The sequence below is a fragment of the Girardinichthys multiradiatus genome, chromosome 9 (assembly GCF_021462225.1).
Source record: "Girardinichthys multiradiatus isolate DD_20200921_A chromosome 9, DD_fGirMul_XY1, whole genome shotgun sequence".
Classification (NCBI taxonomy): domain Eukaryota; kingdom Metazoa; phylum Chordata; class Actinopteri; order Cyprinodontiformes; family Goodeidae; genus Girardinichthys; species Girardinichthys multiradiatus.
The window spans coordinates 46,685,304-46,712,465 of NC_061802.1; the positions used below are offsets into that span (position 1 = coordinate 46,685,304).

Here is a 27,162-nt window from a genome sequence, read left to right on the forward strand (position 1 = left end):
TTCTCTGCTTTTTTGACAACTTGACCCCTTCTTCACATCTCCAAATTGTGCAGCTTCCTCCGCTCTTAGTTCTGTTTGCTGCTCTTGGACATGTTTTTGTCTGCGCACATGCAAACTGGAAGTAGCACCGTTCACAAACCAGAAAGGGTGTCAGACTATGGGGCCTTAGAGTAGTGTTTCATCTTACAATGGAGTCGAGTGTTGATTGATTAGATTGCGAACACTGCTGTCTCACGTTCACTTAGTTTTTGGCATAATTAACGTATTAGGTTAACTTCCGTTTGAACAAAACTTCCATTTTTATTATAAATGTGGCTTTTGTTGTTGTTTTATGGCTTTTGGTCCTGCCAAGTTTGGACATCCCAGCTTTACTAACTTTACTTCAAATTCAGAACAAGCTTTTCTCAAATAAAATATACACAAACCAAAGTAAATCTCTTTAGACTGTATTCTTTAGTTATAGTGTTAGATGTAAAGTCTATTGCAGTAATGATAGAAAAATGTGAGACAAGTAAACATGTTTTTTTTAGAAGGGTAATAAAAGCCTCATCTCAATAAAAAGCACAGTGCAATAGCTACTTTGTAAAAAAAAAAAAATTCTAAGACTTCTGGATATATGTTAGTTGGATAGATGAACTAGATTCTGACATTTATCCCAAATCAGGCCTATTTATTAGGCCAACAAACTAAGATGAAACATTTTTTTGTAACATGAATGTTACTGGCACGTACACAAGTTCCTGACTTTCTGTGTTTTTACTTACTACCTGTTTTCCTGCAGGATCCTATGTAATGACTGTGACAGCCGTGGACAAGGATGACCCAAAAACGCCCAATGGGATGTTGCGATACAAGATACTTTCACAGAATCCCCAAAGCCCATCGTACAATATGTTTACCATAAACAACAGAACTGGTGCCATCATCACTGTGGCTGCAGGCCTTGACCGGGAGGTATGTTGGGTTCATCTTTGAGTTGCTGTTTTGCAAGAATCTGGTCCAATTAATAATTTTTTCATCTCTTACTTCCATTTCATATTCCGTTGTTGACAATAAACCCCAGCTTACCTCCACTCACTTTGTCCCCATTAGGACTGCTGTGCAACAATATGTCGGTTTGGCTATGAATAACTACTAATGGCAAGGGCAATTATTAATGAACTTACTGATTTTTCATTAAAATGAATAAGTCTGGAACCCACCTGATTATCAGGCATTACTAGCCAAACAGCTCTCAGTCTTTGTCAGTTACTGTTCTATCAATACCAGCCTGGTGTGGTGTGCATGGGCACCGTTACGTTAAAGTTTGCTGATGAGTCTGTTTTATTGTCCCTTCTCAGTAGTAATGATCCTGATCACGGGCCAGTGGTCAGGGATTTCAGTGGTGTGAGTCCTTCTTTTAAAAGATATATGTTTCCAAGACAAAAGAAATGGTTATCGATTTTACAAAAACTGGGACTGTCTTCCTATCTGTGTTTATTCTACTTTTATGAAAACGTTCTATTCTTGTACCATCGAGTTTGTATTACCTTTTACTTGTATCGGATGGGTTGGTCTTTCAACTTGTAGAAGGTTGGGAATTGTCATGGTGTTCAGCAAAATTGTTGTCTTTGGGCCTGATCTTCAAAGATCTCAAATAGCGGGTGTTAATTTGCGTGTACTATAAATAAATTGGACATGTAATAAGTGGGCGTGCTGCCTGCGGTTTTCAAAGATTGCGCATGCAATAGATAGTAGGTGTAAAACAGGTGCAGACCGCCGTATTTAAATGAGGAAATTGCATGTGCTCCTGGCTGGCTGCCACTGGCTGGAACAAGAGGAAAAACAAACAAATCCTCTGCTGTGTTGATAGAAATATGCAGAGATTGTTACGCTGCATCATTATAAATGATCCAGTTGATGATTTTTTTCCTTCTGTTCCGTTCCGCCCTTGCTTTTCTGGACTGTTACAGTTAGTTAACTTTTGTTGTGCTACTCTCAGCAAGTTTGTCATCTGGCCTGACGAGATTATTTCTCTTATCTTGCTCGATGTAACTCGCAACAAATTGGCCAGTCAATATTAACAATATAAAAGACAAATATGTCTGTTAATTAATTTGTCTCCCTTTTAATTCTTTTCACCAGGTTCTGTTGTTTTTTTTTTGAGAGTATATGTTTAAAGAGTTCGGAGTTTATCATAATCAACCACACTATTTAAGCCTGAACGTAATATTAGCAACATTAAAATAGTGTGTTGTAGGAGTTGGCAATTTGTATGTATTAGCTTTGCTAATTTCAAAACATAGCGTCAAATAACTGTCCTGCAAAAAAGTTACATCGAACATTTATGTACCTAAAAATAAATTATTTTCCGATGATTTTACTAAATTCGTTTAGTATGTTTTGCCAATATTTTAACAATATACGTGTTTGATTGTTTAAATAGTTTTTTGGTGACACAAAATAATTTCTTTACTGTATAAACAAAACCCTCCCCTGCCATGTGTTCACATTTAAACAACGTAATCAAACTAATCCAGCTCCAATTGCCCTGCAATGACATAATGTTACTGTCAATGTGTTTGTTTTAGTGACAAGATTGAAGCATACACGGTCTCTGTCACCACATGGAAAAGCTGCCTTAAAATGGTGATTTTTCATCTAAGAAGGGATTTTAGCATCTAGTTTGCAAATGAAGGATTGAATCTGCCATATAATGTCTTTAGTTCTTTCCTGTTAATTATATTATCAACATCAAAGCACAGTGGGTCTTTCGCATGATGTGTGATTACAGGCTGTGTGCGCTTGATCGGTTATGTACGCAATTTGCCATGATCAGGTTTGTGCGCGTTCAGCAGATGATCGCAGAAAGCAATATTACACTGGAATGATGTTGAATGAAGTGTTGCAAGGAATTTTACCATAAGGAAATATCATGGCTTTTGTTTGTGATTGGCTCCAAATCAGAGCTTAGATAATCCAACATAGAATCCTCTATTCTCATCTATTTTTTATATTTTTATTTTTGACAACCCAAATCTGTTGACACATGTACAGAATGTTCTCTCTCCCTGTCATCTGTCATTCTATCTATGCCTACTTCTGGCCAAAGTGACAGCAGACATTTTTGTGTCCCAGTTAGGGCCTCCATTTCAAACATGCTAAATCCACACCCAAAAGTGTCACCCGCAAACCGTTGCAGGCTTTGAAAATCGCATTGCGGGTGATATAAATTTGCATATCCTCTTCCCATGGATTTGCGCGTTTGGGTCATTATCATACATTTTGCATATTCATGAAGGCAGACAAGCTAAAATGTTTGCGCCCACAGTTGCACTGATTTTGCACATGCAATACGAATACCACCCCGTTTGTAGACCAGCTTTGCTGTTGCAAAGAGGTTTGCATGCAGTTTTGTACACGCAAACCTTTTGAAGATCAAGCTCTTTGTGTTTTACTGCTGGCGGTGCTGGCTGCTGGATGTTAATTGTCCCTAGGGCATAAGAAATATTATTGTACTTTAACTTGACTTCCAGCCTTTCAGCCAGCGAGGAGGAGGTTCCATTGTCCACCACTGATACAGCTGCAGCGATTTTTCCCACCCCTTTGTCTGCCACAGCACCTTCTCCCAGGCCTGCTGCGACATCCTCTCTGCTGTCTCCAGTTCATATTTCCGAAGCCTGATGAGCTGGAGAATTACAAACTCAAGCTTTTTAGAAGGACTGTTACTTACGTCCTTCTCCTTTGTTAGAGGAGAGATGGAGGAGAATTACCGGCCACCTTCATCCATGTCAGGTCTCCATAGCGCTTCTACAGCTCAGCCCACATCAGGTCTCCAGAGCGACGCTACAGCTCAGCTCACGCCAAGTCTCCAGAGCCGTCCTGCAGCTCAGCCTACATCATGTCTCCAGTGCAAAGGGATCTGGTTCTACCACCTCTACACGTAGCAGACGCCGGCATGCCGCCTCAGCTCCAGTCATCGCGGGTCTTGCCGACGCCTCGGCTCTAGCTATTGGAGGTCCGGTCAAGGCCTCGGCTCCAGTCATCAGAGGTCCGGCCGACGCCTCGGCTCCAGTCATCGGAGGTCCGGCCGATGCCTCGGCTCCAGTCATCAGTGGTCCGGCCAACACCTTGGCTCCAGTCATCGGAGGTCCAGCCGACGCCTCAGCTCCAGTCATCAGGGATCCGGCCGACACCTCGGCTGCAATGATCTGGGGTCCGGCTGACGCCTCTGAGGGTCTCTGCGACGCCTCAGGTCCTGCTCACGCCACTAAGGGTCTCAGCAACGCCTCGACCCTGTGGGTCAGCCAAACGCTCCAGTCTCTGCTGTGGGTCAGACAGATGCCTCTGAGAGGATGGAGGTACCCAACCTCCAGTTTGTGGTTCCAAGGCCTTTCAGGGGTTCAAGAAGAGACTGGTCCTCGTCTTGGCCACTGAATCCAGTGACGAGGGGTTCGAGGTCACTGCCTGATCCTGCTGCTGAGCGGTTTGAGGACGACCCTCTGCATGATCCTGCTCCTGAGCGGTTCAAGGAGAAACCATCACCTTATACTGCTACTGAGCGGTTTGAGGATGAACCTCTGCGTGTTCCTGTTCCCGAGCGGTTCAAGGAGAAACTTGTCCTTGTCCTGGTCGCTAAACTCGACGATGAAGGGTTCGAGGACTACCCGCTATCTGATCCTGTTCCTGAGCAGTTCAAGGTCAAACCGCTGTCTGGTCCTGTTCCTGGTCCTGCCTCCGCCAGGCACCATCTCTGCCTCCAAGGGTTCGCCAGGCGTTGAGAATCAAGGATGACTGGTCTGCAGGTCCTCACCTTCGTCACCGCCGCTGGCTGCCCAGACTGCTGCGCGTCCGCTGTAGGCTGCCCAGGTCTCCACGCCTCTGCTGGCCTCCAGGTCCCCATCTTCGCCGGCCAGGTAAGGTCTCCACACCTCTGCCAGCCTCCAGGTCGCCGTCTTTGCCGACTGCCAAGGTTCCTACGTCTCTGCCGGTCTCCATGTCTTCGCCGACTTCGTTGTCAGCCTCAAGATCAGTCTCCTTATCTTTGCCTTTGTCGCTGCCGCCGGCCGCCCAGGTTCCTACTTCTTTGTCAGCGTCTAGGTCTTCGTTGACGTCGCTGCTGCCAGCCGCCCAGGTCTCTACATCAAGGGTCCTGGCTCCTGCCTGAACTTTGTTCCTGCACGGGACGGCTTCCTGGTTGCCCTCCCGAACTCTGTGCCAGCTTGGGACGACCTTCCGGCTGTCCGCCTGAACTCTGTGCCAGCTCTGGACGATCTCATAGTAGCCCGCCTGAACTTTTGGGTTGTTTTTGGTTTTTGTTTCTGGCCCTCCTTCCGAGGCCCCCTCCACCATCCAGTCCAGTTTGTCCAATGACAAGAAAAACATATAAAAATATTTTGAAGTGTGTTCATTTTTATTGTACTATTTCTACCCCCGAGTGATATTGGAAGGTTCCAGCGACTCAAATCTTCTTTTGGTTAGCAGAGGTAGAAAATTAGCTGTATATAATTCTCTAAAGAGAAACTTTATCCTCTCAGCCTCTCCTTTATATTCCCTCGATCTCAGCATCCCCACGCACAGCAACGTTCCAGAGGCTCGAATAGCTAATAAGAGAGGCAACAGGGGGCAGCTCTGTCCTGTGCCCCGGTGAAGTGGCAAGTAAGGGGACATTGTGTTGTTGGCCCATTTGTGGGCCATCACAGTAAAACCTGATCTGGGTCACAAAGTAACTACCAAGTAGCTCCTTCAGTGGCTTCACAGTTAGTCACAGTAAAAGCTCATCCAGTAGTTATGTCTAGGAGAGAGACAGGGTTAAAAACTGAAAGATAGGGCCAAGTGTATCATCTATAGAAGAACATTAAGTTGTTGACAGCACTAGCTCAGCTGATGCCCCCCTCCAGGAAGGTCACAGCTAAACACAGAGCCAGGCTAGTAGCTGTAGGAAGAGAAAAAACAGAGAGAGAACATAAAGTTAAAAGTTGAAATAACAGCAAATAACACAAAATTAAAGAGTAGTATGAGAATGTAGCAGAGTGATGGAAAGAGGTCATTAGAGATAGCCCACGATAACTTTAGCCACTCTAAGTTTTATGAAAAAGGAAAGTTGAATGCTTAGTCCTAAGAGTAAACAGGGTGTCTGCCTCACGGACTAAAACTGGGAGTTGGTTCCACAGGAGAGGAGCCTGATAACTAAAGGATTTGTCTTTCATTCTACTTTTAGAAATTCTAGAAACCACCAGTAAACCTGAAGTCTGAGAAGTGAGTATTTTGTTAGGAACAAACGAAACAATCAGATCTCTTAAGTATAATGGAGCTTGATTATTAAAGCTGCAGTAGGGACTTCTGAGAAAACCTGTACTTAGCCTGAAACTTTGAACAAGTACACTTTAGAGGTCCCTCCCCCTGTTCTTCGCTGTGCTACAGCCCTCCCTCCACAGCTCCTGCGTTAACTGCAGAGCCTACCATGAACGCACTGCTTGCTTTTCGTCATTGACCTTCTTCTGTTCACCTGTGTTTGTCTTCTGAGTAGTTGCCACTCAAGAAATTTTCAGTTTTCTTGTAACTTTATGTTGTGTCTCCGCCATTAGCATAGCTGTAGCACACTGGCAATGTCTATTTTAAACGATGGTACATGCTGTGCAGGTAGGGGGATGATCGGCACCTCACCCCCACACGAGTGTAATTGACACTGTTAAGACATTCCTCCTTGCTCTTGGATGAGCCAGAGGAGCTTGATTTTTTCACATATTATCTGTCTCATATTCTGTCAGGACACAGTGACAGTTTTCACTCATATGTACGGAATACATTTTTACAAAAGCTACCTACTATAGCTTTAAGGGCTTTATATGTGAGAAGGAGAATTTGAAATTCTTCTTCTCACAGATGGGGGGTAATGTTTTTTAGGAAATGTGAAAACTAAATGATTAGAAAAGGAGTTGACTCATATATACTAACATAATCTTATTGCTGCAGCAAGGTTACTGCGAGACAAAATAATTCAGTCTGATTATTACAAATCAAGTCATTAACTAAGAGTCTTTGAAGAGAGAGATCTTGTGTTCAATAACCCACATTTAATTGTTTTATTTTTCTGTTCAGTCTAAGTTTATTTTAAATGAAATTTTCATGTTTTGCTCTATTTAGATTACTTTTTCATTCATTAGATTTTAGCCATGGGCAAAACAATGTCTTAAATGAATACTAGGTGGGTGACAGTACAGTGTTTAACCTTGTCTCTCCCAGACATAGCAACTGGCTGAGCTTCTACTGTGACTAACTGTATTTGCTGTCTTTCATACTCTAGACTTGAAAACTGGCTCATCTGCTTAGCTGTCTTTCTCTCCTAGATCAATGCCTTAAAACGAGCTATAACCATTAATGTTTCACTTTTCTTCCACATAGAGTAGGTACTCCTGGATCAGTGGTTCTGTGCTTCTTTTGTGTCTCTGCTCTCAAACCCCCAGTCGGTCGTGGCAGATGGCTGCTCACTCTGAGCCTGGTTCTGGAGGTTTCTTCCTGTTAAAAAGTTGTTTTCCTCTCCACTGTCATTACATGCATGCTCAGTCTGAGGGATTGCCGCAAAGTCAACGACACAATGCAAGCAACTGTCCACTATCTCTACATGTTCATCATGGAGGAGTGAATGATGCAAGTCACTGACTGGATGCAATCTGCTAGATTTCCCGTTTTAATCAATTTGAATAATAAACTAAATCTGACTGCAGTATTTGATAGTTAGGATTAATTGGAATATATGGACCTGACTTTAAATCTGTATCATTCGATTGAATTGACTAAATTGCCTTGAGAAGACATGTTGTGAATTGGCGCTATATAAATAAAACTGAATTAAATTGTTAAACTATGATCCTGCTTCCTGGTCTGAACCCTGGGTTGTCAAAGTTTTGGAGTGCTAATCAATTCGGCCAGATTCCTAGAAAGAAGAGCTGCTCTGTCCAAAGTGGGATGGATGCCATCTCTCTGGATCAGACCAGGTTTTCCCAAAGATGTTTGCCACTTATCAATGTAGCCCAATAACCAATGTAGTGGGTTTGAGGACACCACCTTGACAACCAGCGGTTGAATGACAGCATACATCTAAATGGTCCATGGGACCATTAGAAAATCTAGCAAAATTCAGATGTACTCCTGCCTATGATGTACACTTCGTCTGTTTTCTGTTTTGTTCCAGAAAGTCCCTCAGTACACCCTAATTATCCAGGCTACTGACATAGAAGGAAATCCTACTTACGGCCTTTCCAACACTGCCACCACTGTCATCAGGATCACTGATGTCAATGACAACCCTCCTGAATTCACCACAGACGCAGTATGCACACACACACACACACACACAAGTAATTTTTGCAACCCAGGAAAATAGCACTTAAGCAGACAGAGCTAGTGTTGGCAGAGTAGACAGCCAATTGAACATCCGATATTTAGATACTTCTGGGAAAAAAGTGTTTGAAGAAGATCCATTTTCCATTAGGATTTCTAGTAATTGTTGCCTATAATACTATTATGATATGGTATAATTCCATTGTTGTCTTTGTAGTAAAATGCAATGTGTTTTTTTTTTTGTCCTCAGTTCTTCGGTGAAGTTCATGAGAACAGAGTGAATGTAATTGTTGCTAACCTCAGCGTGACAGACAAAGACCAGCCCCTTACGCCAGCCTGGAACACAATGTACCGGATCATCTCTGGAGACCGCAATGGGCACTTCTCCATTCCCACTGATCCCACCACGAATGAGGGCTTGATCACTGTGGTCAAGGTGGGGTGTAATATAGACACCACTAACATACAGAAATTGCACATTTTGATCAATGATTGTTTGTAAATAGTGTAAGTAAATGGCAGAGAATATAAAGATTGTGATTATGTGCTGGTACTGGAGTAAAATAAGGACAGGATAGACATAATTATAAAACCTGGTGGACATCTCAAAATACCCATAAGGTTACCCAGTGTTTTAAAGCTAAGAAGCTCTACTACAACTAAACTCCAGCATCGACATTGTAAATATAGCAATCTGCATGTCGGTCATGAAGAATGTTGTACTGCTCCCAAACGTTTCACTGATGCTTTCTACGATTTGCTGGTGGTCTTAAAATCTGATATATATGTATATATATATATATATATATATATATATATACATATATATGGTTTGTTTTAAGACTTTTGAAACATAGACAATAGAGCCCATCAATATATACTACTGGATTGGACATTGCCTATTAGCTGTCAACATAACCATGCATGTCACAGCACCCTTTCTTGTCTGCTTGTTATAAAATATGTCTCAAATTTGCCGATGTTATGAAACACAGATATTTTAACTCTCCCTAAGCATAGTTGGGAGAACAAGTATTTGATACACTGCCAGAATCTAAAACAAAACCCAGAACCTCACATTAATTTTTAAGTTATTTATTAGCATTGTATTGGATGACATAAGTATTTGATCACTTAACAACCAGTAAGAATCCCAGCTTTCACAGGCCTGTTAGTTCTTCTTTAAGAAGCCCTCCTGTTCTCCACTCATTACCTGTATTAACTGCACCTGTTGGAACTGGTTATCTGTATAAAAGACACCTGTCCACACACTCAATCGAACAAACTCCAACCTCTCCACAATGGCCAAGACTAGAGAGCTATGTGAGGACATCAGGGATAAAATAGTAGATCTGCACAAGGCTGGGATGGGCTACAGGAAAATAGCCAAGCAGCTTGGTGAGAAGGCAACCACAGTTAATGCAATTATAAGAAAATGGAAGAAATTCAAGATGACGGTCAATCTCACCTCAGTCTAAAGCTCCATGCAAGATCTCACCTCGTGGGACATCAATGATCATAAGCAAGGTGAGGGATCAGCCAAGAACTACATGAGAGGACCTAGTCAATGACCTGAAGAGAGCTGGGACTACAGTCTCAAAGAAGAACATTAGTAACACACTACGTTGTCATGGATTAAAATCCTGCAGCGCACGCAAGGTCCACCTGCTCAAGCCAGCGCATGTCCAGGTCCGTCTGAAGTTTGCCAATGAACATCTGGATGATCCAGAGGAGGAATGGGAGAAGGTCATGTGGTCTGATAAGACAAAAATAGAGCTTTTAGGTCTAACCTCCACTCGCCGTGATTGGAGGAAGAAAAAGGAGTCCAACCCCAAGAACACCATCCCTACCGTGACGTATGGAGGTGGAAACATAATTTTTGGGGATGCTTTTCTGCAAAGGGGACAGGACAACTGCACTGTATTGAGGGGAGGATGGATGGAGATCTTAGTCAACAACCTCCTTCCCTCGGTAAGGGTATTGAAGATGAGTCGTGGCTGGGTCTTCCAGCATAACCACGACCCAAAACACCTAGCCAGGTAACTAAGGAGTGGCTCCATAAGAAGCATCTCAAGGTCCTGTAGTGGCCGGGCCAGTCTCCAGACCTAAACCCAATAACAAATCTTTGGAGGGAGCTGAAAGTCTGTATTGCCCAGCGACAGCCCCGAAGCCTAAAGGATCTGACGAAGATCTATATGGAGGAGTGTTCCAAAATCTTTGCAGCAATGTGTACAAACCCTGTCAAGAACTACAGAAAATATTAGATATCTGTTATTGAAAACAAATGTTTCTGTACCAAATATTACGTTTTGTTTTTCTGATGTATCAAATACTTATGTCAAGCAATAAAATGCAGATAAATTACTTAAAAATCACACAATGTGATTTTCTAGATTTTTGTTTTAGATTCCATCACTCATAGTTGAAGAGTACCTATGATAGAAATGAAAGACTTCAACATGCTTTGCAAGTGGGAAAACATACAAAGTCAGCAGTGTGTAAAATACTTGTTCTCCCCACTCTAAATATATAAGCATAAATATATAAGCAATGTGGAAAATGTTAGTTATAGTGTTGACAGGTACACCTACAGAGATGCTATAAAAATCACCATGCTGTTAATTGATTTTTAACAGCTCAAGCTCCATTGTGTTGTTTTGGTTTTCTTTATGTTTCTGACCTTGATGATGGAATTTCTAAACTAATATATCAAAATAGGGTTCATGTGACTCCTGTCACCTAGGCCCAGGAGCAGACTGGCCATCAGGAGGACTGGGACCAAAGGCTTGGTTTGGGTCGTGCTTCTTGTACTTGTACTCGTCGTCTTCCGCTTCGTCCAGGACTGGGTCGCGGGGACAGCAGACCCAGTAGAGACACCCAGACGTCCTTCTCCCCAGACACCTCCTCCAGCTCCTCCCAAGGTGTTCCCAGGCCAGCTGAGAGACATAGTCCCTCCAGCGTGTCTTGGGCTGTTCCCTGGGCCTCCTCCCGGTGGGACGTGCCTGGACTGGAACACCTCCCGAGGAAGGTGTCCAGGAGGCATCCGATATAGATGCCCGAGCCACCTCACCTGGGTCCTCTCACTTTTTGGAGGAGCAGCGGCTCTACTCCGAGCCCCTCCCAGATGGCCGAGCTCCTCACCCTATCTCTAAGGGAGTGCCCGGCCACCTTACGGAGGAAGCTCATTTCAGCCGCTTGTCTCCGGGATCTCGTTATTTCGGTCATGGCCATAGGTGATGGTAGGAACGTAGCCTGGGTGACGACCGGTAAATCAAGAGCTTCGCTTTTCAGCTCAGCTCTCTCTTCACCACAATGGACCGGCACAGCGTCCCCATTACTGCAGCAGCCACACAGATCCTTCTGTCAATCTCCCACTCCATTATCCCCTCACTCGTGAACCCAAGCCCAAGATACTTGAACTCCTCCACTTGAGGCAGGAACTCCCCTTCAACCTGAAGAGGATAAGCCACCCTTTTCCGGTCGAGAGACATGACCTTGGACTTGGAGGAGCTGATCCTAATCCCAGCCGCTTCACACTCAGAAACACCCCGACTACATACTCCTGGAGCACCCCCCCACAGGACACCACGAGGGACAAAGTCGAATGCCTTCTCCCATGAACCCTCGAGTACCCTGCAGAGGGTGTAGAGCTGGTCTAGTGTTCCACGGCCGAGACGAAAACCACACTGCTCCTCCTGAAGCCGAGGTTTGACTATTGTCCGGACTCTCCTCTCCAATACCCTGGTGTAGGCCTTACCAGGGAGGCTGAGGAGTGTTATCCCCCTATAGTTGGAATGCACCCTCCGGTCACCCTTCTTATGAAGGGGGACCAACACCCCAGTCTGCCGGTCCAGAGGCACTGTCCCCGACCGCCATGCAATGTTGAAGAGGCGTGCCAACCATGACAGCCCCACAACATTCAGAAACCTGCGGTACCCCAGTCCGCTGCGGATCTCATCCACCCCTGAAGCCCTGCCACCGTGAGGTTTTTAACCACCTCAGTGACTTCAGCCTGGATGATGAAAGAGTCCACCCCCTAGTCCCCAGCCCCTGCTTCCACCAGAGAATGCATGACGGCAGGGTTGAGGAGATCCTCAAAGTGCTCCTTCCCCGCCCGATAATGTCCACAGTCGAGGTCAGCAGCTCCCCACCCCCACTGTAAACAGTGTTAGTGAAGCACTGCTTCCCCCTCCTGAGGCCCCGGACGGTTTGCCAGAATTGCTTCGAGGCCAATCGGTAGTCCTTCTCTATGGCCTCACCGAACTCCTCCCAGGCCCGTTTTTTTGGCCTCACAGTAGCCGTCAGCCGCCTCAGGAGTCCCACAAGCCAACCACAGCCGATAGGACTCCTTCTTCACCTTGAGAGCGTCCCTTAGTGCCGGTGTCCACCACCGGGTTCGGGATTGCCGCTGTGACCGGCATGGCAGACCTTACGGCCACAGCTACGGGCAGCAGCATCGACAATAGATGCGGAGAACATGGTCCACTCGGACCCTATGTCTCCAACATGCCCCGCAATCTGGTCAAAGCTCTCCCAGAGGTGGGAGTTGAATACATCCCTGGCTGAGGGTTCTGCCAGGCGTTCCCAGCAGACCCTCACTATGCACATGTGCCTGCCAAGTCTGACCGGCTTTCTCCTCTTCCACCGGATCCAACTCACCACCAAGTCAGTGGATAGCTCAGCCTCTCTCTTCACCCAAGTGTCCAAAACATGCGAAGATCTGACGACACGACAACAAAGTCGATCATCGACCTCCTGCCTAGGGTGTCCTGGTGCCAAGTGCACTGATGAACAACCTTATGCTTGAACATGGTGTTCATTATGGACAATCAGTGACTAGCACAGAAGTCCTGGAAGATCCTGGAACACCTTCCTCGGGAGGTGTTCCAGGATCGGGGAGGCTATTCCTCCCGAGCACGCCTCTCCAGGTGTCACTGTCGTTTCCTACGTAGGTGTTGAAGTTCCCCAGCAGAATAATGGAGTCCCCGGAAGGGGCACTATCCAGCACCCCCAACAGGGACGCCAAGAAGGCCGGGTACTCCGCACTACGACTCGGCCCATAGGCCGAAACAACAGTCAGAGACCTGTCCCCAACCCAAAGGCGAAGGGATGCGACCCTCTCATCCACTAGGGTAAACCCCAAAACGAGAAGGCTGAGCTGGGGGGCAACAAGTAAACCCACCCCAGTCCGCTGCCTCTCCCCGTGGGCCACTCCGGAGTAGAAGAGAGTCCAGCCCCTCTCGGGGAGATGAGTTCCAGAGCCCACGCTGTGCGTGGAGGTGAGCCTGACTTTTTCTAGTCAATATGTCTTGACCTCCCGCACAAGCTCAGGCATTGGGTCGTGCTTGATTTTTTTAAATAAACAATGTTTATGCTGTTCATTCAGATATCTAACTTGCTGAAGCTCTGACGCCCCTTCATTTCTTTTTCTAAAGCCGTCTGTCACAACAGCAGAGCAGAGACATACACACCACGTACCCACAGGGCTTGTAAAATGGAGCAAGACAGCCAAAGAGGAAAGTAGGAGCAGAAAGGGAGAGGATACAAATGAAAAAAGCACTGAGCGCCAATGCAGCAAAGTGTTGTAAAATAATATTTGTTTATGAGGGAGCAGGTAAGACATAAACACTGGTGGTGAAGATTGAAAATGTTAGCATAGCTTATTTTAGCCTAATGCTAAAATTCCAGGAATTCAGATTCTGTGTTCCCTTAATAAACTACACAAAAATGTATATCATTATTGAAATCCTTGTTTTAAATAATTTTATTTTTGTTTCAGTATTTTAAAAAATGTACTTCTTTTTATGGCATAACTGTGTTGGTCGCTTATTTTGTCTATTTATATAAATGTATCTTGGTTACATTCAAGTACACTGTCAATGCAATATGTCATTCTACTCATGGAACTTTGTTGTCCTTTAAAAGAAGTCCGGAGTCCTGACTCAGTGCATAGCAATGGGGCATGTGTGTCATACTGTAGTCACGTGATGTCCAATTCAGCAATATATATCGATGATAAAACCCAACTGGCGAAATGTTTTCATGTTCATAATGTATGGAATTTTTAAGAAAAAAATGTGTAGGAACCTAGGTTTACAGAGAGCAAAGATTATTTTGTAATGAAGAATAGGGTTGTTTGTTATATTTTTATTTTTTAGGATATGCACTCCAGCCCATCTCTCAACCTGCCCTCCTCTCTTTTGACAGCCCATAGATTTTGAGTTGACCCGTTCATTCATGCTAATTGTGGAGGCAGAAAATGCAATCCCACTGGCCCAAGGCATCCATCTCCCTCGTCAGTCCACAGCAACTGTGTCGGTGCGAATCCTGGACATCAACGAGAGTCCAAAGTTTGACCCCAACCCCAAAACTACTAAAGTGGAGGAAGGTTTGCCAGTGAGGTCTTTGCTGACAACTTTCACTGCCCAGGACCCTGACAGCTTCACGAGACAGAGTATCCGGTAAGAAACCACAAAGGAGCAAATATATGAAGTTATTGCAGTTTGGAAAACTGATTAAATTAATACTCCCATTGTGCAAGAAATGAATAAACGAATATAAATACCTTATAAAGAAATTATTCACTTAAGACATAAAAGAAAACAAAGATAATAAGAAACATCTATTAAACAGAGTATCACAGCACTCTATTGTACCTGATTTATAGAGCCTTTTTCTTTTCGGGTTAAAAGAGGCAAAATGAGTCTCTCAAGTGATTCTATCTTTTAAGGCTGTACAACATTGCTGTACAAGGTCAATGTGAATTTGTACTCCAGTTTAACACAGTAGCCTACAATGAACATTGCTTAACCCGACACCTCAGATTAGTACACAGCAGAATAAGCCACACAGAAATGTACACATGACAGAGTGCACAATTCAGTTGTTACTGTCTTACTGAAGTATAGATCCTCTGCTGTGGACATGATCAAAGCTAGATTACATTTTATGCAGCTTGAAATGCTGTAAGAAAATATCTCCAACATTTAATATGAAAAGAGAGGCCTTTATTGATGGAATTTCTTCATCTCAGTTTAAAAGACCCATACAATTTCACATTAAAGTTTTACATAGAAGTTTAGTTGAACATCTTGCTAATACCCATGGGGGACTTGGCAGATTTTACATTTTTGAATGTGCTACACGCAGGGGCATTGGTTGAATGCGGCAATTTCCACAAGCTGGGGAACTGGTTCAGTGCGGGGCATCGGTCAGGTGCTCGGGCACTGTTTGGGTGTTGGGATTATGATTATTGATTAATTAATATTTATCAAGAATTATAATTTAAAATCATAATTTGAGAAAATTAATTTCTTAACCAAAAATCCTCCTTTATGAATCGAAAACAGAGATGTCCTCTGGTCTTGTAATGGTGGCTCAAAGCCCTTGATAATTACAATTATTAAATTCTCAGTAATAGTTGATAACTATTATTAGATCAACCGTGTCTGCCGAAACGTGGGGAACTTTAACCTTATTTTGACTGACAAATCACTCTTGCACAAAATAAACGCCAACACTTTATCTATGTGAATATTTATTAAATCAACAGCCCTGATACAACTCGCTCTTCCGATTCAATAATCTTCACCTAATCAAACATGCAAATTTCTACTCAAAAGGGGAAAAAATATCTAACTAAACACAATAAAACAGCCTTGAGTGTTGATTAAATCAAACCAGCAGTTATGACAGTTATGGCAAAATACAAGAGAAATATTATGCTAAGCGAAGCTTTGACTGTAACTTCCCCCACCAGGCGTCAAGGGTCGTAAAACTTCAACCAGCGCTGCAAGCTCAGCGCACACAAAGAGTTATAAAACTTCTGGCAGCAACCAATAAAACATGAAGCTGAAGACAAAGAAAATGGTTGATTTTCACCATAAGGTCATTATAGCAGCTCAGCTTTACAGCGAACCTGCGCTCAGGTGTTCACACAGTAAAACACAACTTGCGAAGCTCGGTGGCTTCAGAGTCCAGCGATCATCAAAATTCAATAACACTTGGCATACAAATACACTTCAAACACATTAGACTATAAGTGGCGATTCTAAATTGCCCTAAAATCCTACTCTATCCTACCCAAGCTATTTTAATAGAAATTAAAAAAACGAACGGACTTTACTTGGTGTAGTCTTCCTTGGAGCAGAGAGGTAGAAAAAAAAGGAGGGGGCGGGAAGAATTTCCACGCATCCGTGGGTAACTCAGGAGAGCGGTCCGTCCTCGTCCTTTGGCCTCCTTGGCAGAAAGGTGAAAAATATAATGGACCGTCACTAGTCGACTGGAACAAAAAAAAACAAGGATGAAAATTTCTTCTCCTTGAAACCTCCATGGTTTTTTTGGTTACATGTTAAATCCACATCTTCGATCGGTAAAGTTGAAACTTACAAGCCTTCTTATTCTTGTAAGCTTAATTCGCTTAGTTTTCTGGCCAATGGGAGAATGAATGAAAGTCCACGTGGGATTTCTTCTCCAGAGTGCTGCGCCCCAGGGGGTGGTCTCAGAGTATGTTATATAGCCCACTGTGACATCAGAGCTGCAACGCCCCATCCTTTCAGCCGCGGTGCCCACTGGAATTTGTAGTAGCGGACTATCCTGGGGTACAAAATGGCTGATGGCGTCCAGCAACGTACAAATGGTCCAATATTCAGTAAACAAATGGTCCAACATGGTGAGCCTATTTTCAGGCGCTGGTTCACCAGTTAGGGGCTACTTCTGCCACTCCTTTCTAGAACTCCCACCCAATCTCGGGTGTTTATTTCTTTGTGGACCTTTAATGGTATGCCTGGAGACGTCCCTTGGGACTCTCTGAAACTGCTGTATGCAGAGACTAAATCACTATTCCTGGATGTTCTTTTGAGTCATTCTAAATCAAGTGAGCTTTGTAAAAAATCATAGTTATGCTAATTAGCAGCAATGTTGTGTAATTTGCAAAACCTATTTTTGTTATCGCCTCCTTAGCAAGTTCAAACCTTACCCTTTGGAAATGTGGTTATATTAAATGATCACATGCTGGTTTGGCTGGGCGTGTTACATGGCGTGCTGGTAGGGGCAGGGCTGGGGGTGGACTTGCTGGGAAGGGCTTGGAACCCATTCATAACTGCTATGCAGTTATAATTTTAATAGATTTTCCTGTTTACATTTTTAGTCCTTCTAGTGTTCTGTTTTTCTGTGTTCTGTGGTTCACTCAATACTTTCCCTCAGTGCATGTGTTTAATACACCACCACAAATCCACAAATGTTCCTTATCTGTACATTTACTTTCCTGTGTTGCATTCAGTAGTCAAAGTCCCCAGTATGTATACTCCTTGTTTAACTTACTTTTTGTCAGATTCTTTGGTCACACCTGCTTTTTCTCATCCTTTTTATTAATTACTGTAAAATCATCTTCACTCACCACTCTCCTCCAACTTGTCTCTGTGTTTGTGTCCTCAACCCAACCAAATCATGACAGACAGTTGACATGGTTCATGACAGAAATTTTAACCAATGTTCTTGAGTTTATTTTTTGCAAAGGTAACTTCTTTTTCTATAATGCTGGGTTAATTCACAACTTTTGGGTTAAATGAAGGCACATCTGTGAATGTATTTTAAACCAACTCGTCAAACAGAGTACTGTCTTGTGTAAAATCAAAAGAAACCAAACCTGTGTGTTTAATGATCAGTTTCCAAAGGAGATCCTGTACCACAGACGTGCTCTTTCTTCTGTGAGGCAGAAGCGCTGCGCAGAGGGAGCTCGCGCTGTAGAGACAGTTGATGTATACGGTTGAAATGTAGATGATTCCAACTTTTATCACAGTCTCTCTTCTGCCCTGTCAACTCCGAATGGAACAGCACTTGTGGTGGGAGGAGATTTTGACCTCACTCTGAACACAGAGTTAGACAGGCTCAGCAGATCATCTGCACTTCATGACCTTCAGTCAGTTAATACACTAAAGCAGTATATGGAAGATGTTTGGTCTGAGAGATGTCTGGTTCTCTTGTCACCTGTCAGATAAGGAATTTACTCTCACCTTTTCACCATTCTTATTCCCATATAGACTTCTTTCTAATTTGCAAATATGTTATGAATAAGGTATTTGAGGCACAAATTCATCCCATTTCCTTAAGGGACCACGCACCAGTAACTATGATGGTAATGAAAAACATTAACACCACCTGTAAAGCTTTGGAGGTTTAACAAATCATTACTTCAAGATGAAGATTTTACCAGGTTGTCTGAGGGAGAGTGGACACATTTTTTAAATAAATGCATTTTGCATGGGAAAATTGTTTCTTTTTCATTATATAGGGAAAAAAAAGAAAAGCAGCTGAAGTGGAACTAGAACAGAAAATTAAAGACTTAGAAATGACTTATGCTCGATCCCAAGAAGAAAATTGAAATAAGAAATTTAAAATCAAAACTTAATAAAATAATGAAGGCAAGAATAAAATTCCAAATCCAGAGATTGCAGTTGGATAACTTTGATCATAGAAAAAAATCTAGCAAAAGTTTTGCAAGTTATTAAAAGAGAATAAATAAAAGGTAAGAATTTCAGCAATAACTGGTATTAATGGTATGCCAACTAATGATCCTAAAGAAATTAATAAACTTTTTGTAAATGTTTACAAAAATCTATACTGAAACAATATTGATTCAAATAATATGATTTCAAATCTGACAGATGAAATTTTAAATCAGATCAATCTTCCTAAACTACACGAGGAAGAGAAAAAACCTTTAGCAGCAAGTTAACTCCATGAAGCACTTAAAGTACGCCTAATGGCAAAGCTCCAGGACCTGATGGTTCCCTCCAAAATTCTACAAAGAGTTCTGGCCACTGCTGGCCCCCACCTTCCAACAGGTGGTCACAGAATTTCAGGAAACTTTGATATTCTCTCCAAACATTAATTGCGCTAACATAAATCTTATCCTCAAGCCTGATAATGATCCAACACATCCATCTAGCTACCACCCAATATCATTTATGAATGCAAATCTTAACGTCATCTGCAAGGCATTAACCACAAGGCTTCTAAAGATAACAGCTCATATTATATATCCTGATCCGGCTGACCTATGCCTGGGAAGTGTTAAAGTTTTTGACAAGTAAAGTAATGAAGGTTTCGACTATAACTACAGTTCTGTGAATGCCGGATGACTGCCAGAGGCGGTGCTTCAAGCACTGAATGATCATCCTTTTGCATGTACAATTTGAGAAATAATAACAAAAAAGTCACTCGTGACCTACGGATGATCAACGTAAGTCTATATAATCAATTGACACCAGGAGCTCAGTCCCAGTAATATTCTTGTGAGTACAAGGATTCCGAGGGACCAAGCACTCTGGCGGTCATCCGATATTCATAGAATCGTAGTTACGGTCGTGACCTTCATTCTATTTTATCCCTACTGACCGCCAGAGGTGGTGTTTCAAGCAATGGATAACGCATAACAACAAGGTCACGAGGAATCCGCAATCCAGACAAGTAACAGCCATAATAACACATACCTCAGCAGGAAGTAGAAGGCTGCAGCTCCAGGATGCCCTGTAGGGGATGGGGGTGTGGACACATTCACTCTGTAAAATCTGCCAAAGGTGTCTGGGGAAGAGGCTGCCTGGCAAATGACGTCCAGCGGCACTCCAGTCATAGCAGCCCACGAGGTCGACAGGCCCCTTGTGGAGTGGCATCTCACTACCACAGGCAGAGGTCTGCCCTGTCGAGCATAAGCCTCAGTAATCACCCCCACAATCCAGTGGGCCAGCCGTTGTTTAATTAGGACTTGGCCTTTCCGTGAGCTTATGTAACATGAAAAGGCCTTCCGTAAGGTCACTGTGGCACTGACATACGCCTCGAGTGCACAAACAGGGGCAGAGAGGCTCAGAAGGATTCCCAGAGTAGAAATGGGCAAAGTGAAGCGGCTGGGCATAGCCCACCGCAAATGGCACCTTAGGAAAAAAGGATGGAGTAGTCCACAGTGTAACACCTGAACCATCAGGGTTCCATCGGCATCACTGTTCACTCACGGACAGAGCGTGTAATTCCCGACACGCTCAGCTGGGGTCATTGCCAAAAGGCAAGCAGTCTTCAGCAACACCCACCACAGCCAAGGGCTCAAATGGGGGTCACCGAAGAGCCTCCAGTATTAAAGAAAGGTCCCATGCTAGTGCCACAGGACATGCAGATGGATGCAAGCGCCTGGCACCTCTCAGGAACAGGGCAGCATCCTTACCCCGGCCCACGGAGCAACCATTCAGTCCTACATGCCAATGCAAAATTGCAGCCATGTACACCTTCAAGGTGGACGGGGACCGCACCTGACTCAGCAGCCCCTGAAGGAAGGCAAGCATGCCAGAAACTGGGCAACATAAGGGATCTAGTCCCTCACCAGTTCTCAAAGACAGTCCATTTGTTGGTTAAATGGTCCTAGTGGATGGTGCCCATGCACTAGCCATCATGCGGCCTACCTCCACACCGTATCGGGAGAAGGTGGAGTCGGGCCTTGAAGGGGCCAAACCCACAGCCTGAGGCGCCCCGGGTCGGGGTGAAGAATCCGATCCCCGAATGGGGGGAGAAGAGATCCCTCCTGGAGGGGAGGCACATCAGCAAGCCAGAGCAAAGCCTGCACAGCAGAAGAAACCAAGTCCTCGCCAACCAGAGCGGGGCCACGAATAGAAGCTTGTGCCCCTCCGGGAGAACCCTCAGGAGAGTTGAAAAATTAAGGCGAAGGGGTGGAAAGCATAAAGGAAAGTCTGGGGCCAGTCGTGCGGCAGCGCATCGCAACCCAGAGGACTGGCGCTGTACATCAGGGAGAACCAGAGGAGACAGTGGGGTGTGTCCCTGGAGGCAAAGAGGTCCATACCCCCCTGCCAAGGGTTCCCCAGATACAACTCACCACGTCCGGGTGTAGCATCCACTCCCCAGGAAGCGGTTTCTGGTGAGACAGAAAGTTCAAAAGCATGTTCTGCAAGCCTGGGATGCAGGCTGTCCTGAGGGTGGCAAAATGTGGAGCCGCCAAGACCAGGATATGTCGGGTCAAGGAAAACACTCTCCACTTTTTCCCTCCTTGATGATTCACATGAAAGACAACAGTGGTGTTCTCTGGTCTCACAAGTACATGCCTGTTCTACAACCCTGAAAGAAAAGATGAAAGTGCCAGCCACAATGCTATCAATTCCAGGGTATTGATGTGCTCCTGGCTGTGCTGTGGGGACCATGTCCTCTGTGCCATGTGGCCCTGCCAGGTCGCGCCGCAACCCACGGAGGACCCATCTGTGTGGACAACCTTCCTCCGACACAGGAGGGGGCCAAGCGGAACCCCGACCGTGAGATACAACCTGTCTCACAAACGGGACAGAGACTGGAGGCACGACACAAAGCCTCCTGTGTCTGTGTGCAGACCGTGCGGGATCCAGATGCAGGCCCTACAGTCACATTTGAAGGGGCCACATTGAGAGCAGTCCTAGGGGCACCACAATGGACATAGCAGTGAGCATCCCCAGAAGGCGTAGAAATAGACCAAGTGGAGGAGTGCTGCCACGCCGGAAATCCAGGAGCAAGCTTAAAATATCGCTGACCTGCTGCGGGAATGGACAAGCGGTCATAGAGACTGAATCCAGGGCAATGCCCATGAACACTGTTACCTGAGATAGGGTCACCCCGCACTTTTCCAGGTTCACCCGCAGGCCCAAATGACCCACATGAGCAGGTACCGGCTGTGTGTCCCGGACTGCCTGAGCAAGTGGTTGTGACACAGATGAGCCAGTTGTCCAGATAAGGCAGGATCCGCACTCTCTGTGCCTGCAGAGGGGAGTGGGCCGCTGCCACACACTGGGTGAACACCCAAGGAGAAAGAGAGAGTCCAAATGGAAGGACCCGGAAGTGAAAGTGCCTCCCCTGGAATGCAAAGCGGAGAAACTGCCAATGATCCAAAGCAATGGGGACATCAAAATATGCGTCTGTCAGGTCGACAGACGTGAATCAGTCGCCCAGGAAGATTGCATGCAGAACCTCCTTGGTGGTCAACATGTGAAAGGGCATGACCCTCAAATAAACGTTCAGACACCGGAGGTCCATTATTGGACAAAGACCGCCAGTCTCTGGGGCACCAGAAAATAAACTGAATATGAGCCCCCCGGATCCTGCAGGGCGTATACAGGCACAGCGTTTCAGAGAGTCATGGATGACAGTACTGAAGTGAAGATGGTACCCGGAGGCCAAGGTGGATAGCACCCACAAATCCAGAGTGCGGGCAGCCCAACAATTGAGCTTTCCCAGGGTAAAGCTCAAAAGCCCAGGGCTGACTACCAGCCCCAATACCTCATCTGCGGGGTCCCTGGCCTCTCGAAGTCCTAGGGGGATCCTGACTAGATTGTGCAGACCAAAAGGGACGAAAGGATTGGGCCCCCTCGTGGTCACCCTGGTTCCTACCCGATCTTGGGCCCAGCCTGGAGCTGGATCCTGAGACACAGCGAGAGGAGCAGACGGAAGGGAGCACCTTCATGGAAAACCACCAGTCGCCCAACCACCAAGAGGCTTATGGTTACGCCTGTGAAGTCCGGCCAGCCTTTGCCGTGTTCCGGAGGCCTGAGCATGGCGCCCCAGGGCTTACGAGCCCAGCTGAGCCGAAGAGTTCCCCCAGAACCACAGGGAGAGCTCTCAGAGTCTGCCTACAGGATCAGGTCATCAGAGCAAACGCCTGAAGGGACGCATCAACCATACCCTGAGGTGACTGGTCCAGAGGGACGGACTCCAAAGAGGACAGGCCCAGCAACAGATGAGAGAGAAAGTTCCCAAGCTGGTCCAATCTGGTTCCTGAGTCATAGGCCCTGCAGAGCAGGTCATCTGTAACACGGCACTGTGGCCAAGGACAATGAGCATTAGGCCGCAGAACCTCATCAGGAGGAGCAATGAGGGAGGCAATGCCAGGCTCCACCGCAGGCGTCTGCCCTAACCCAAACCGAGATGCCTCTTGCATAGCAGCAAGGGCTATGCCATCAGTCGTTGGATGGGAAAATGCTCTAGCATTCGTCAAACAGGCATGCAGTTCACGGATGTACCCCTCCAATGGAGGGACCACAAAGGCGGCGGCAGCATCACGGTGCCAGAGACCTGGGAAGAGTCCACCTGCAGGCGACCAAGAGTCGTTCTAAAGGCCACAGACACTGGCTCCCTTGCACAGGCCCCATCCTGGTCAGGGAGGAGCCAAGTCGGAACCGCCGTCTGTCTGAAGGGACTGGAGGAGGGCATTCATCTGGGCCGATGTCAGATGGTCCATCTTAGTGAACAGCCTCCCTGCATCAGACCGATTAGGTCTCTTACCAGACATTGAAGTCGCCTCTGCAGCCGAACGCTTTGGGCACACGGGTTGCTCTGGTGGCAAAGAACTCTGCTGGGCAGAGACTGTCCAGTAAGCAGGTTGCTCCACCATGGCCAGCCGAACCACCCGCATCGCTCGTGACAGAAAACGACATTTGGAACAGGCATTGTCGGAAAGTGCTTCTCTGAGATGGTCAACACCAAGGCAGGAGGGTCCAAGTCATGCCTGTCCTCAGGCTGAATTAAACGGTGAAACACTGGCAGAAATGTAGAAACCCAGAGGACTCAGCACGAGCAGAAAATGCTATTGGTGAGTCTATTAAAGTAATCACACGCAACAGCATAAGATGAACAATGAAAACACTGCCAGACAATATAAGGAGAAACAGCACGAGCAGAAAATGCTACTGGTGGGTGGGTGTGTTTAAATAATACAAATGCGACAACATAAAGTGAACAGTGTAAACACTGTCACACAATCTAAAGGAGGATCTAGGATCCAGCATGGGCAGAAAAACCTACTAGTGGGTCAGTTAATCAATGAAACTAATAACAAGGAATAAAACTTACCAGTCCCTGGTGAACAACGGCAGTCTGAAAAAAAGCAGCTTGCACAGCCCCGGAGGGCAAGACACATCCACAAGTCCGACCAGAAAATGGTCATGAGGCTACAAGCAGCACGCAGAAGTAGTAAGCAATATATACTCAACAAACCTGGATGCGCAAGGATGATCATTCAGTGCTTGAAGCACCGCCTCTGGCCATCAGTAGGGATGAAATAGAACTGGATATATGCTTGCAACAACCCCTTCTTCAGATAGTATTTTCGTTTATGAACTGCTTCTGAGTTAAAGAATTATTGCAGTGATACTAATTTCCATTAGTGAAAATTATTCAGTATTATTCACTACTGTGTTACAAGTATCTGCAATTAAAATGGTGACCCTTCCTTAAAATAAAGTGTATCTTCTCTATGATCCCTGTTTAACTATTGGTTCAATAGCGTAGATTCTATCATATCAACATTTTTATGGGTATGTAAACCTCTAGCATAAGTTTAAAAACTTTACACGAGGCTTAAAGTGTATGAGGATTGGAACTCCCAAATGTTTATAAATATTACCTGGCACATAGATTACAATATATCTTAAATAGACTTGAAAAATCCATCATACAGCTTATGTATAGAACCTGAACAAATGCTATGGAAGGAAATCTGTATGTAGGATATTTCCAGGGGTGAAAGTAGTTTTAAATTATTGCCGGTACTTAGGGGCAGGGCTAGAGGGGGGTTGGGGAGGCACTGGGGGCATATATGCATGCATATATATATATATATATATATATATATATATATATACAGTACACACCAAATGTTTGGACACACCTTCTCATTCAAAGAGTTTTCTTTATTTTCATGACTCTGACACTGAAGGCATCAAAACTATAAATTAACAGGTGGAATTATATACTGAACAAAAAAGTGTGAAACAACTGAAAATATGTCTTATATTCTAGGTTCTTCAAAGTAGCCACCTTTTGCTTTGATTACTGCTCCACACACTCTTGGCATTCTGTTGATGAGCTTCAAGAGGTAGTCACCTGAAATGGTTTTCCAACAGTCTTGAAGGAGTTCCCAGAGATGCTTAGCACTTGTTGGCCCTTTTGCCTTCACTCTGCGCTCCAGCTCACCCCAAACCATCTCGATTGGGTTCAGGTCCGTGACTGTGGAGGCCAGGTCATCTGGCGCAGCACCCCATCACTCTCCATCTTGGTCAAATAGCCCTTACACAGCCTGGAGGTGTGTATAGGGTCATTGTCTTGTTGAAAAATAAATGATGGTCCAACTAAACGCAAACCGGATGCTGTGGTAGCCATGCTGGTTCAGTATGCCTTCGGTTTTGAATAAATCCCCAACAGTGTCACCAGCAAAGCACCCCCACACCATCACACCTCCTCCTCCATGCTTCACGGTGGGAACCAGGCATGTAGAGTCCATCCGTTCACCTCTTCTGCGCCGCACAAAGACACGGTGGTTGGAACCAAAGATCTCAAACTTGGACTCATCAGACCAAAGCACAGATTTCCACTGGTCTAATGTCTATTCCTTGTGTTCTTTAGCCCAAACAAGTCTCTTCTGCTTGTTGCCTGTCCTCAGCAGTGGTTTCCTAGCAGCTATTTTACCATGAAGGCCTGATTCACACAGTCTCCTCTTAACAATTGTTCTAGAGATGTGTCTGCTGCTAGAACTCTGTGTGGCATTGACCTATTCTCTAATCTGAGCTGCTGTTAACTTGCGATTTCTGAGGCTGGTGACTCGGATGAACTTATCGTCCGCAGCAGAGGTGACTCGTGGTCTTCCTTTCCTGGGGTGGTCCTCATGTGAGCCAGTTTCTTTGTAGTGCTTGATGGTTTTTGCAACTGCACTTGGGGACACTTTCAAAGTAATGATGGCCACTTGTTTTTCTTTAATTAGCTGCTTTTTTCTTGCCATAATACAAATTCTAACAGTCTATTCAGCAGGACTATCAGCTGTGTACTGTATCCACCTCCTGCATAACACAACTGATGGTCCCAACCCCATTTATAAGGCTTGAAATCCCACTTATTAAACCTGACAGGGCACACCTGTGAAGTGAAAACCATTTCAGGTGACTACCTCTTGAAGCTCATCAACAGAATGCCAAGAGTGTGCGGAGCAGTAATCAAAGCAAAAGGTGGCTACTTTGAAGAACCTAGAATATGAGACATATTTTCAGTTGTTTCACACTTTTCTGTTCAGTATATAATTCCACATGTGATAATTCATGGTTTTGATGCCTTCAATGTGAAGCTACAATATTCATAGTCATGAAAATAAAGAAAACTCTTTGAATGAGAAGTTGTGTCCAAACATTTGGTCTGTACTGTAAAATGTTGGAGAATTATATGGAATTGATAAAAAGAAAGTCTTTGAATATCACCAACTAAAATATATTATCCAGTGCAAATTTAAATTTAAACAAATTAACATAGAACTTTCTCTAGTAATAGCTAGCCTTTTTAAACCTCAACCTCCAAAATTACTTTTCAAAACCTACAAAAAATTTTCAGAAATAGATTTAACAATCTCACATCCTATCATTAAACGGTATGCTGGTTTATCCACAGTACAAATATTAACTATTGGAGTAAATGACTGACTGACTGGCTGGCTTTTGGAATGATCAAAATTACCAACCTTCAGCTGATACAATACAAAATCTCTCATAGAACCCACTTCACAGGAAAAAGGATGTTTCAAATGGAATTTTTACTTACCAACACCTGTCCAAACTATAGGAGTTTTATCTGACGACTACCTAAGTGATCTCTGGCACTGTCCTGCCATCTATGGCTTCTGGCTAAAACACCTATCAACATGCCTAAAGTATACAGTTCCAATCTGCCCTTCACGTCGACTTCTTGGTTATATCACAAAAGTTGTAAAAATAAAAGGAGTTTAAATATAATGCATTTTAAAAATATGTTTTTAGAATTTGTTTATTTAGAATGTCTGCT

General features: G+C 44.7%; 1 protein-coding gene across 1 annotated transcript in view; it reads left to right on the forward strand.

Annotated features, from left to right (window-relative positions):
- Positions 1–27,162, forward strand: part of LOC124873599 (cadherin-2-like) — a 185,445-nt gene that overhangs the window by 93,277 nt on the left and 65,006 nt on the right. Inside the window, exons 7-10 of the mRNA XM_047374346.1 lie at positions 782–954; positions 8,174–8,311; positions 8,573–8,758; positions 14,530–14,783. Of these exons, the coding sequence (XP_047230302.1) occupies positions 782–954; positions 8,174–8,311; positions 8,573–8,758; positions 14,530–14,783 (751 nt within the window). The remainder of the gene's footprint in view (positions 1–781; positions 955–8,173; positions 8,312–8,572; positions 8,759–14,529; positions 14,784–27,162) is intronic.